Source organism: Orycteropus afer, unplaced genomic scaffold, assembly GCF_000298275.1.
Source record: "Orycteropus afer afer isolate SDZICR_OR568_19922 unplaced genomic scaffold, OryAfe1.0 scaffold00096, whole genome shotgun sequence".
Taxonomy (NCBI): Eukaryota; Metazoa; Chordata; class Mammalia; order Tubulidentata; family Orycteropodidae; genus Orycteropus; species Orycteropus afer.
The window spans coordinates 10,038,925-10,052,941 of NW_006921683.1; the positions used below are offsets into that span (position 1 = coordinate 10,038,925).

General features: G+C 37.3%; 1 protein-coding gene across 1 annotated transcript in view; it reads right to left on the reverse strand.

The window, feature by feature from the left end:
- The window catches only part of OPN3 (opsin 3), a 74,257-nt gene that overhangs the window by 13,942 nt on the left and 46,298 nt on the right, over positions 1 to 14,017 (reverse strand). The window contains exon 2 of the mRNA XM_007942718.2: positions 1,103 to 1,422. Coding sequence (XP_007940909.1) covers positions 1,103 to 1,422 — 320 coding nt within the window. The remainder of the gene's footprint in view (positions 1 to 1,102; positions 1,423 to 14,017) is intronic.

Genomic DNA, 14,017 nt, shown 5'->3' on the forward strand with positions numbered 1-14,017 from the left:
AATATCTCAATCTTACAAGGCTCTGAAAATTCAGCACCAACTTCAGGAAAACTCTCTAAATTTGCATGTAGCTCACATGCTAAAGAATGTTGAAGATAATAAAACTAGGAAATCTGTTTGGCTTACAAAAAGTGCAAGAATCATACATTTATAGAATGTTAGAACTGGAAGAGTCCTTATAGATATCTAGGCCAACGCACTGAGTAAAAGAAGATTGAGACAAATTACTAATAGATGGAACCCCAACTAATAGTGACATATCAGGAAGAGCACCTGGCTAGATTCTGAAGTACAATTCACGTGCTCTTCCAACATTCCAACTGGTCTTTCAAATTTCTCCTACTTCTCTCTCTCTCTAGAAGCTCTTTTCAATCTATGTATTTAATTACCATCAAAATTCTTCTTTCTGAATCCTTTGCTCTCAGTTCCCAAGTGTATATTTTATACTTTACCAAACCATGGAATAGAATATCAAACAAAACAGAATAATTAATTAGAATAAAAGAGTATTTTGTAACATAAAAGCGTACATTAAGTATCCAACAGAATGATTTTGGTATCTACTTTCCCATCACACAAGCACCAAAATTTTGTGAAGATTATTAAATGCATTATTTACAATAGTCTTTTTAAATTAAATATGTTGCTTCTCTTTAGAATAAATTATTCATCATTGGTCTTTTCAGAGAGGAATCATAGTGCAAACGTCTCCCAATCAGAAGATTCCATGAACTGCTCCAATCCTGGGACACTACTAATGAGAGAACAAATAGAGTAGAAAGAAATGATGAGTAAATTTTGTGTGGAGAATAAACCCTCTAGTTTCTTGCTCACTCTGTCAGACACCTTTAACTTACATCTCTTTTTCTATGGAATCTAGACATGTGTTATTTCAAATAATGATCCCATTGCCCTCAACTTCCATGTTACCACTTTCTTCACACAAACTATTTGGTTGAAAAACAAAAAATTCCAAAGCAATCCAGCTATCTGCGTTCTGTGTGCCTGTAGTCAAACTGCAATAATTTACAACCTTCTCCACACAAAATTTTCTACCCTAGACATGATTTGTGGAGAGGGGCAGTTGTAGGCTTTAACTCACCATTCGTATGGAATACAGAATATGGCCATAACAATGCGCTATGACACCCACAGGCACCACCAGGCAGCCGAGAAACAAGAAAAGCACAAAGGAGGAATCATTGGAGTCATTCGATTTCCAGTCCACAGTGCAGGCTAGTCTGTGTGTGTCCAGGATGTACCTGTTCCAGCCTAGAAGAGGAGCTCCTGTCCATGCCAGTGAGTAGAGCCAGATGTAGGTAATGGCCCTCCAGGCCCAGGAAAAATTGATCACTCTGGCATGGACCACACGGATATAACGTTCATAGGCCAGCACAGTTAGGGTTGTAATGGAAACAATCCCTGGAAGAAGAGAAAATGGAAAAGTACAGCATGGCCCAGTGAAACAATAGATATAAAGCAAGGTGATACATGCTCCCCTGAAAATATCTTAACAACATATCTGGAATCACCGGGAATGAAGATAACTGATGCTTTAAAAGCTGAATTATCTAAGAACAATAAGACCCCAGAGCCCAGGGAAGTTTGACTGGGAACATATTTACTCATAAAAGAGACCACAGAATGGAAAATGGCATGTGATTGCAACAGGGAAAAAAAAAATAAGAGTCCTAAAAATAGTCCTTCACTACTATGATGGAGTTATTGTTCTATGTTTCTGCCAAGAAGAAAGTGAGTCAGATAGGGTCACCAGGGCCAATGTCTCTTTGGGTTTTGCCTTCTCTTTGCTGTATCTGACTCAGCTATAGGAGACATGATCAAAGTGGACTCCACATGGGAAAGAAGGACACAGGGAAGGAGCAACCACAGGGAGGAAGTGGGCAGAGAGCTTCCGCACTATGGGATTACAATCAGTGTCATGGGGCAGGGTATGAACTGTTGAATGGCAAATGAATTTGCTCTGTAGATTTCCACCCAAATCACAGTAATGGACAAAGTAGTGGTGAAATTATGCAGACAGCTGACTTAACTTACTTATTAGCAGATGTCAGTATGTTAACTGTTCATATACAAGGATTTCTGATAAGGGGGTGAATGAACTATTCTATGCTCCCACATGTTCATTTATACCTTTATTTTTGTGCAAATATACTTTAACAATATAATTCATTTATTTCTCTGCCTCTCCCTAGAGAGTGACTTACTCATTTAAGAAGCACCTACTACTCTGTGATAGGTATTGTCCTGATACTGAAGGTTCAGTGATGACTAAGACACAGAACTCTAAATGTCTGTAGGGAATGTAGATGTGTAAATAACGACAATACTGTATAACATGTAAAGATTACAATTGTAGTATAAGATATTGTGAGAAAGTCATACAAAGTGGCCATTTGTGAGCAAGGCAGGTGAAGTACATTCCAGAGAGAATGAAGAAATATATACTAGAACATGGAGGCATAAAAGGGTCTAGCCATGATGAGACAATTCAGAGATATCCAGGTACAGAGAACATGAAAGGGAGATAAAACTTTTTGAAAAGTCCATATTGAGAAAGACTTTTAATTTCATGGTAATGTTTTTATTTCTTTTATTTGCTCCTTTAAAAAAAAAAAAAAAATTCTGTATGGAGTAGTCAGTTTCAAATCTGTTAACCTGTTGTGCTTTTTAACCATGAAAGTGACATAGTTAAGTTCTTCTCCTCCTCCTTTTCCTTCTGAAAGGACATTCTACCAGAAGAATAGCACTTGAAACACAGTCTAGTGCCACAGAGGCCAATTTGAAGGCTATTGCAAAAGTGCAGGCAAGATATGATGGGGCCTTAACTGGGATAATGTTAAAGGTACACAGTGCAAAGTCTAGATTCCACAGACACTTAGCAATTAGTATCAACAGAATCTAGTAATTTATTGAGTATTAGGAGTGAGGGGGAGGGAGCAGTCAGAAGTAACTCAGAGAATTGTAATCTGCATGATGAATAGAGAGTGATTATATTAACCAAGATAAAACAATAAAATACATAAGAAGAAATAAGGGAGAAAATGAGATTGGGAGTTCCCTAGAACACCCAGGCATAAATATTCATTGAATGAGTAGATCAAGAGAAGTTGGAGAACAGGTGGATCTAATGGAGAATGGAAATAAGAATGGTCTCTTGAAAAATAGGGTAGGATATGTAGGGGATAGTAAGTTGTCCAGAAACCTGAGGGCAAGTCTCATATCCCCATTAAGTAACTCTAACTTAAGGAAAATCATATAATCTCTTTAGGCTTTTGATTTGTTGCTTGTTATTATCTTTTTTTCTTTTTCATAACATTGAAAATTCCTTTATATTATAAAATTTGTGATTCTGCAATTATGAAAGTATAAAATGAAGAGGCCCTGAATTCAAAAAGCAATTGGCAGAACATAGTTAATATTCCCTTATTCCAAAAGAGTTTTTTCTTGGGGAGACATAGTATCTTTGACATTGGATATATGTGGTATTCAATAAATGTTCATTGACCAAATGAGTTGTTGTTAGTTGCCATAGAGTCAGCTCTGACTCATAGTGGCCTTACTTACAACAGAACAAAACACTGCCCAGTCCTGTTCCATCCTCACAATCCCTGCTATTCTCGAGCCCATTGTTGAAGCCACTGTGTCAATCCATCTCATTGAGGGTATTCTTCATTTTCACTGACCCTGTACTTTACTAAGCATGATATTTTGCTCCAGGGAATGGTCCCTTCTGACAACATGACCAAAGTAGGCAAGACAAAGTCTGGCCATTCTCACTTCTAAGGAGCATTCTGGCTGTACTTCTTCCAGGACAGATTTGTTCATGCTTCTGGCAGTCCATGGTAGTTTCCATATTCTTCATCAACATCACAATTCAGAAACATCAACTCTTCTTCAGTCTTCCATATTCATTGTACAGTTTTCACATGCATATGAGGCAATAGAAAATAACCATGGCTTAGGTTAGGCACACCTTAGTCTTGAAAGTGATGTCTTTGTTCCTTAACACTGTAAAGAGGTCTTTTACAGCACACTGAATGAATGTTTAGTAAAGACTTAAGTGAGTGGAAGAAGAAAATTAGGTTTTGGAAAACAGTGGAAGAAAATAATCCAAAGAGAATAATAATATAACAGCAAATGATGGACTTAAATTTAAATTATATATATATATAATACAGAGACAGGAACAAAGAACGAAGAAAATCAAAGATTCATGGAAACTATTAGATCAGGCTTACTGTCTGATAGAGACTAGTGAAACCCCCAAGACTATGGCCCTATTCACCCTTCAGGCCTGGAATTGAACTCACTCCCGTGGCTTCTAGCCAAACAATAGTCAGGGCTATAAGGTGAACATTTATGCTGGGTAGAAACACTCCTCCTTAGAATGGTCAACCATGGGAGATCAGAAGGGCAGGATTTGCACAGGGAGATATCTCAGAGGGTAGGAATACTTAAGAAAGGACACAGGGAAGGAACAACCACAGGGAGAAAGTGGGCAGAGAGCTACTGCATTGTAGGGATTGCAATCAGTGTCATGCGGCAGGGTATGAACTGTTGAATGCCAAATAAATTTGCTCTGTAGACTTTAACCCAAATCACAATAAAAATATATATGTAGACACTAATTAGAGGGAACCAAACCAAACTCATTGCCATCAAGTCAATTTTAGCTCATAGTGACCCCATTGGGTTTCTAAGGCTGTAAATCTTTACGGAAGCAGACTGCTTCATTTTTCTTCTGCAGAACTAGAGGGTAGACACATATTAACTTGGGTGAAAGGGAAGGCAATGTACAATAAGAGGGAGGTGAGCACAAAATGATCAAGGAAAGAAAGAAGGTGGAAAAAGTACAAGAATTAAAGGCAACAGAGATAAATACTAAATCATAAACAATCCTTCAGTAACAGTAATAAAACAATCAATAATCTGCAACTGGATACATAGGTAGACATGAAAGTAAACAGGTGTGAGAAAGAATGGGACTATATTCACAAATATATTTAGGTTTGATGGAGGATATTTCTGCATATGTATTTACATATGCTACAAATATATCCATGAATATAGAAGAGCATACAGGGGTAACTTTTATAACTTTTATGAAAACTTCTTCTGTTGTTGTTGTTATGTTGAGGGGATTGCAATCAATGATATGAAACAAAATATGTGTAAATTGCTCAATGGAAAACTGATTTGCTCTATAAACTTCCTCCCAAATTACAGTAAATAGTTTTTTAAAAAATGGGGACAAGGAAAATATCAAGTTAGATGTGCTATCTTCAGAAATAAGAAACAAATTTTACCTTATTAAATTTTTAGTTTAATTAATTAATTAATTAATTTATATCCTTTCTTTGACTAATTATATTCCTAGAAAGAAATTTAAAATGCTCAAAATAATGGCATAACAAATTGACTCTAATAAGCTACTATTAGTTTTATTTAATTTACAAGCTTTCTTGTTAAATATAACCCATTGCCTTGGAGTGATTCTGACTCATAGCACCCCTGTAGGACAGAACAGAGCTTCCCTGTAGGGTTTCCAAAGCTGTAAATCTTTACAGAAGGTAACTGTCACGTCTTTCTCCAAAGGAGTTGCTGGTTGGTTCAAACTGTCAACCTTTTGCTTAGCAGCCAACCACTGTAAACACTGCTTGTGAAATGCTATGATATTTAGTTGCGTTGCTGTTGTTAGGTGCCACTGAATCATTTCCCATTCACAGCAACTCTATGTCTAACAGAACAAAACATTGCCCATTCCTGTGCTATCTTTGCAAGCATTGCTGTCTGAGCCCATTTTTGCAGCCAGTGTGTTAACCCATCACATTGAGGGTCTTCTCTTTTCACTGATCTTTTACTTTGCCAAATATGATATCCTTCTCCAGGGACTGGTCCCTCCTGGTAATATGTCCAAAGCAAATGAGACAAAGTCTCACCACCATCACTTCCAAGGAGTATTCTGGCTGTTTTTCTTCCAAGAGAGATTTGTTTGTTCTTTTGGCTGCCCATAGTATATCCAATATTGTTTGCCAACATTGGAGTTCACCGGCATCAATTCTTCAGTCTTCCTTATTCATTCTCCAGCTTTCACATATGTAGGAGGTGATTGAAAATACCTTGGCTTGGGTCAGGCGCACAGTCCTCAAAGCAACATTTTTGCTTTTTAACACTTTTTAAAAGGTCTTTTGCAGTGGATATGCCCAATGCAATATGTCATTTGATTTCTTGACTGCTGATGCCATGGGTGTTGATCATGGATCAAAGAAAAATGAAACTCTTGGCAACTTCAACGTTTTCTCTGTTTATCATGTTGTTGATTGTAAGGATTTTTGTTTTATGTTGAGGTGTAATCCATACCACAGCTATTATCTTTGAATTTCTTCAGTAAGTGCTATAAGTCTTTTTCACTTTCAGCAAGAAAGGTTGTGCTATCTACAGACTGTAGGTTGTTAATTGTATTTAATTATATAATTGCCTTTAATTGTCTATTTAAATATTTAAATTAAGAGGGCCTTCAACTTTTAACTAATTTACCTTGAATATAACGGTGTAGTGCCTAAGGCATTTGACTGCTAACCAGAATGTTGGTGGTTCAAACCCACCAGGCACTCTGCAGAAGGAAGACTAGGCAATCTACTTCCATAAAGATTTATCGCCTTGGAAACCCAAAGTGAGTCACTATGAGTCAAATTTGACTCGATGGCAGTGAGTTTGGTTTGCTAAAATTTAATTGCTTATCTACACGTGTTAGTCACTGTGCTAGAAAATATGTATAAAGAAGTGAGTGAAACAAAGTACTTCATGGAATTTATAGTCAAATGGGTACCACAGATTAAAAAAAAAAAAAATTACACAAGTTAATAAAGTGCATGAACAAAACAGCCAGTAGAGAGGGGTAAAGGAGGAGGGGGTAAAGGAGATATAGCCATATGGACAGGATGTCAGGAAAGTCCTTACTGCTTGCAAAGCTGAGGTATGGGTATGGAAACCCCAGCTTTGGGATAAGTAGCAGTACAGGGTCATCAGGAGCTCTGGTGGTGTAATGCCTAAGGCATTTGACTACTAACCAGAAGGCTAGTGGTTCAAACCCACTAGCCACTCCACAGAAGGAAGATTGGATAATCTATTTCCATCGTGATACTGTCTTGGAAACCCAAGGAGGGGTTGCTATGAGTTGGATCCAACTCCATGGCAGTGTGTTTGGTTTGGTTTGTACAGGGTCATCACTTTGAACCATACCCATCTAATAAAGTAGTATCTCTATTAGCCAACATGTGGGTAGTTTCATTTCAGGTACTATATGCATTCAAAGGGAGAGCTAGTGGTGCTGTGGTTAAAGCATTTGTCTGCTAATCAAAAGATTGGCAGTTGGAACCCACCAGCTGCTTCATGGGAGAAACATGAGGCACTCAGCTCCCGGAAAGATTTATAGCCTTGGAAACCCTATTTGGCAGTTCTACTCTGTCCTGTATGAGTTGGAATTGACTTGATGGTTTGTTTTTTAGTTTTCTTTTTGGTTTATGCATTCAAAAGTAATAGAGTGTATCTTTTTAAATATTCTAAAATTCCATTGACGTAAGAAGTATCCCAGGAGGGGGCACAGCATGGAAAAGATCCCAAAGAAGAAGAGAGTCTGGCTTATTTGGCTAGAATGTTGTGAGTAAAAAGGAGAATGATATGGCATGAAATTGGATAAATAGGAAAGGGCTGGAACATACAGGTTTATAGGAGTTTAGAGAAATTTTCTTTCTGATTATTTAGATCAAAGGGACTATTTTAATCTATTAATATATTTTTAGATCTGATCTGTGTCTTAGTAAGCACAATAAATTTCAAGTGCCTGAATTTAGTCACCAGTAGTTCCTAAGGCATTTGACTGCTAACCAGAAGGCTGACGGTTCAAACCCACCAGCCCCTCCTTGGAAAGAAGGTTGGGCAATCTACTTCCATAGTGATACTGCCTTGGAAACCCAAGGAGGGGTCACTATGAGTCAGATCTGACCCCATGGCAGTGGGTTTGTTTTTTGGTATTTGGTACTATGACCAGTTAGCATAGTCCCAGTGAGTTCAAACTTTGAATTTCTCACACCCTCCTGAGATGGTACAGATGTTTAATGGGCTCAGCTGCTAACCACAAAGTTGACAGTCTAAGTCTATCTGGAGTTCCTCAGAAAAAAGGCCTAGTGATCTGTCTGAAAACCCTAAGGAGCCACACAGTTCTACTTTGATGTACATGGGTCACCATAAGTCAACTCAATAACAATTGATCCTGACAACATGGGTATAAAAATGACAAGCTTGATCAGATCAACTTATTCTTTGAAGGTGACCCACTAGAGCTGACCTAAACAACGTAATTTACATATACATCAACCTTTTTTTTTTTCACTGTAGCTATTTGTGTTTATTTCAGATACTGAAAGGGAGGAGTCATATTAATCACAATAGTAATAGATTCTCAAATTATGGTCCACTGAGAAAGGCCATCTCTTGAGAGATGAACAGTATGTATCAAAATGCTTGGCTTGCTTCTAATGGGCAGTACTTTATATGAAAGAGCTTCAAGGAAAACATGTATAATATAATATTTTTTTCCTTTTTTTTTTTAACTGGGCAAATTTACAGTGCAAAATTTGTCTAACATTCAACAGCTCATGTACATTTGATTTCATACCCCGATTACCAACCCAAACATAACACACTCTTCTCCCCTCCCATCCCTGTGACCTCCTGCCTCCCTGTGCTCTTCTTATATGTGCACTCCTGTCTGTCCAGCTGTCCCTCCATGTGACTGCTGTCCCTCTGGCGCCCCATGGCCAATTGCTCTAAGAGATGTATCTCCCTAGAGCAGGTGGGTGCATTGCCCAGGGTTGAGTGTTCTGCATTTAAGTCTTTCTACTGTTGGGCTGAGAGTCTTTCCCTGGGAGTGAGTCCAATCCCAAGCCTGAAGGGTATGCCAGGGTCATAGTCGTGGAGGTCCCACCAGACTCCACTGACCAGTAATTCTGGTCGTTTTTGTTCAACCTTTTTTCTTCCCCTCAACAATGTCTTATTTACAATCTTCATAAAGCAATAATACATTTTTTTTTTTTTTTTTTTTTTCAGGGCCACAGGGCCACATAAATTTTAGTTCTGGGTCAAAGTGATTTCCTATATTCTATTTGATTCCCAGAACACACTGCAGGATGATGATCATGAACAGATTGTTACTACTAATTTAGATGTCGTTTTAACCAATGTTGAGCCTAATTCTCTATTCCATGTAGTGAAAATTCTTCAAAACTATAGACAGAAAAGACCTGGAGAGTACCAAAAACTAGCACTGATTATGTTCCAAACCAAACCCACTGTCATTGAGTTGATTCTGACTCATAGCCACCTCCATTGGGTTTCTGAGGTGGTGAATCTTTATGGAAGTAGACTGCTCAATCTTCCTTAGGTGGAGTGGCTGGTGGGTTTGAACTGCCAGCCTTCTGTTTAGCAGTCAGATGCCTTAGGCACTACACCACCAGAGCTCCTTTACTGATTATGTTAGAATCCATAATAAGCACTCTATATAACTTACCCTTTTTTTGGAAAAAGATTTGTAGCTCAGAAAAGCTAAGTAATCAGTAAGTAATAGAGACAGTTTGGGGACAAAAACTGGCTGATTCCCAAACCCACAGTTTTTCCTTCACACTCCCTGGGTTGTGAGAGTTAATGTTGCCACTAACCAGATACTTCTACTTCTCCACAAATTCTAAGGTATGAGATGTATCTGCTCTCTCCGTAAAGCTGCAGATTTTTTTTTCAAGTGTTTCTAGGGTGTTGAAAAACTATGTGTATTCTCATATATTTAAAAGGTGAAATCTAATTTTTTTTTCACGTTGAGTTTAAAGAGTTGTGTAAAATGAACACAGGTCCCTGGTGACACAGTGTGCACTCAGCTACTAACTGAAAGATTGGTGGTTAAAACCAGCGAGTGGCCCTGTAGAAGAAAGGCCTGGTGATCTACTTCCATATGATAACAGCCATTGAAAACCCTATGGAGCACAGTAGTACTCTGAAACACATGAGGTCACCATGAATTGGACTTGACTTGATGGCAATGGATTAATGCAAATTTTATTTTAAACTGTCCGTTGAGCCAATAATCCACCATTTTGCCTGCTGATCTTGGATTCATCATCCACCAATGTCAGCAGCCTGTTATATTGCCTGCCAGTCTTGAGTTCATCAGCCCCTGCAGTTGTGTGAGTTGGGAAATGCCTCCAGCTTGACATTTGATCCAGTATCTTGGGACTTGCCAGTCTCTATAACACTGTGAGCTATTTTCCTAAGATAAATTTCTCTCTATATATATATATATATATAAGCTTTACTGTTTTTCTCCTCTAGAGAACCCAACCTAAGACATTTTAAAATAAAATGACTGTAACTGTTTAAAATATATCCAATGATGGGTAATTATGTTACAAATTATAAAAAGAGCAATGTTCAATCATTTAAACTTATATTCCCTTTCTACTTTCTCACTACAAAAGTTTATCCCTATGTAATATATTGCTTTGGCTGAAAGATGTTTAAAGTATTCACTGTCTCTTTTTCTTTCAAATAAATATATATTTAATTTTTTTTTTTTTAATTTCCCCTACAACGAGGCTGTGAGTAAGAGCACTCCAAATTAATTTAGGACTCCCAACATGAGATAGTGGCTGTGCTAAGGTCTGAGGCTAAAATTCCAATTTGTATCAAAAGTAACCTCTTCACCAGGAATATAACCTGTCATTTCTGTAAGTCTCCACTCTAATCTGAGAAAAGTATTTGGTAAACAATTTCAGAATTTTTTTAAAATTTTCTTCTTTTAGGATTGTGCTTACTGCTTAAGAAGCCAGATCCAAAACAATTCTCCAAGCAGATGTTTACTCAAAATAAACTTTAGAATTAAGTATAACCTCCCTGAAGTCATGTAAGAAGGGCCTCGTGATTGTTTTGAGGACAGATATACCCAATTTAATGATTACCTGAAAAAAAAAAAAAAAAAAAAAAACCAAACTTTAGAGGTATGTAATTTACCAATCAGAGGTACCCTTACCTATTTTGTAACTATTACTAAATATCAACCAATAACTGATTTTTTTTTTTTTTTAACTGAAGTTCCTTGTATTTCCTTATAACAACTCTGAACTATCTCCTTCTTGGATCACTTAGTTCAGAATCATCTGGACCTTGTGATTCCCATTTTGCAAATGGACTTGCCTCTCAATGAAAGTTCTTTACTTTTAATTGCAACCAGATTCTTTCATTTTGCTCTATATTTCTTGGTGTCAGAAAGAGAATCTGAAAGAGAACTTCTGCAGCAACCTCCAGGAGACTCATGATCTTGGGCCCTGCTACAAGCAGAAACCTCTTGGCTCACCATTTGCCCAGACCTTTTGGGGAGCCACCTCAGGTGAGTCCCTGTCTTGGATCCAACCTTCTTTCTCTTTGCATAGAGTTTTCCAAACTTTATTGAAGATTATGTCCTCTTTCATTTTTGTCTGAATCTATTTTCTCTTTAATTTTTCCTAGGCTTGGTACATGATTTTCTCTAGGTGAAGGCTATTCTTCTCCTTGAAGCCTTGGCAGCCACAGAGGTAATTCTGCTTTCGGACAGCTCTAGGTCACTCTAAGTAGTAAAATTTGGGCACTGATCACCAGTAAAAGCTGTTGGGGAAGTTGCCATCACTCATCATGAGTTTTAAAGACTCCTGAGACAAGATACAGTGGTTGTGAGAAAGGCCAGAGCACTAGGCTCCTTACCATCTGCAAGGAAACTCTTGCACATTGAAGGTACACATTGGTCTAAGCAAAACACTATTCGAATCCTTCAGTATTCTTTTCTAGGTTGTTGTGACTCAGAGAAAACTGAAAGTAGTGTCTCCATGGCTTTTTGCCTTTGAGGCAAACTAGAATAGTGCTCCACTTTTATTTCCAGGACACATTTGAGTGGGAATCACCAAATCTTGCAAGAAAATAAGTAATGTCAAATCACAATTGGATCTAACAGTTACTGACCTCTAATTCGTAGTGAAAAGTGCAGCTCCTAGTTAACATCACCTGACTGAAGACAAATTTAAAAAGTCAGTAGCCACTTCAAAATATTTCCATTTATAAAAATACTGTATATTTTAAACAAAAGACTAGGTTGCCAGCCAGCAAAATTAATTAAATTCAGAAAAAATGAAACCAGGTTTCATATGGTTGTTATAGAGGAATTCCAGAAGATTGATGCCCTGCTGCAAATTTCATTTGACTCTAGAAAATTAGAGTTTAAACTTAATCCTTAACATGTTTGATAAATGAGCGTGAATCCCCCACCTCCTATGAAGCCAATGGTTTGGGATACGTGTTCAAAAACACTGTAAGTTTAATGTACTTGGAATAATTTAAAATCCCAGTGATTACTTTAGAAACATGTACCCTTTTTATTTTTGTTTGTTTTGCAAAGCTTGCTTCTAGTCTAGAATGCTGCTGTGTCTGAATTTCTGTATTGAGTTGAAGGCTGTGCCTAGTATTTTCTACAGTTTTGTCTAAAACTCTCAATTATTTTTCTTCTAACAAAAACTGCTTCTTAGTTTGAGAAATGTTACAATAAATCAGTCTATTTGAAAAGCACACTGAAAAAAGAATAAATTATTTTTATTGGTATAACAAGCTTTTTTTAAAAAAAGAGACAAATTATTCTAAATTACTTCTAAAAAGGATCCTGTAAAACACAGAGTTATGAAAATTTCCTACCTTCAAATCATATTATTAAATTAGATTACAATATCTCTTCAAACAATTTACTCTGAGTGTTTTTTTAATGATGAGTAGGCACCTATATAAATTAAATAGTATTAATATTCCCAGGAATTCACTGAAATGAATTTATTCTAATGATAATGTTATGTTGATGTTAAACTTAAGCAAAACATTTCTACATAACTTAAGCTAAATATGATATGAAATATGTTTTTGTATTAGGCTGGGCTCTCTAGAGAAGCAAAACCAGTAAAGCTTATATATACATATGTTGTTATGTGCCGTCGAGTCGGCTCTGACTCATAGCGACCCCTCCTTGGGTTTCTGAGGCAGTATCACTATGGAAGTAGGATTGCCCAACCTTCCTTCTGAGGAGTGGCTGGTGGGTTTGAACTGCCAGCCTTCTGGTTAGCAGTCAAGTGCTTTAGCCACTATGCTACCAGAGGAAGAGAAATTTATCTTAGGAAAATGGCTCACACACTTATAGAAGCTGGCAAGTCCCAAGTTCTTGGATCAAACGTCCAGGTAGAGGCTTTTCCCAATTCATGCAGCTTCAGGGGCTGACGAGCTCAAGGTTGGCAGGCAGTATATCGGCTGTTGACTCCAATGAATGACAAATCCAAGATCCCCAGGCCGGATGGTGGATTTTTTGCTCACAGACATTCGTAGGCAGCACAACAGGATCCTGATCCACAGAAGAGTGTCTCTTTTCCCAGAATGTCAATAAATACATTGGAAGCAGGCCACACCCCTAGGGAAACTCATTGAAAGGGATTTCATTGGATTGGCTGCTCAAAACATATGCATCCCATCATGGGAATAACTCACGCAATTGTTTAAAGCACACAGAATTGTGGTCCAGCCAAGTTGACACAGTTTTATTTAAGGAAAGGGGATAATTTCCAAGAATTGATGGTTTCATTTTTGCTAAAGAGCCTTATTAAGTACTGGGTAGATAAAAGGTTATGATAAAGAGAACCCAAAACTGGTTACCAAAAGAATAGTGAAAAAAGAATTTTGTTATCTTTTGTCTTTCAAAATACCTAATCATATATAAATAAACATAAATTTATATAAATAAATTGAGATTGATTGATTTTTATCTTTAACCATGAGCCAAAGATAAAGAGGGAAGATCAGGATCAGTCTCCTCTAGGACCCCTCCAAACTAGATAAAAGCTTTAAGACAAAAGAAAATAAGAAAAATTGTGTCTTCTTGTACATATCT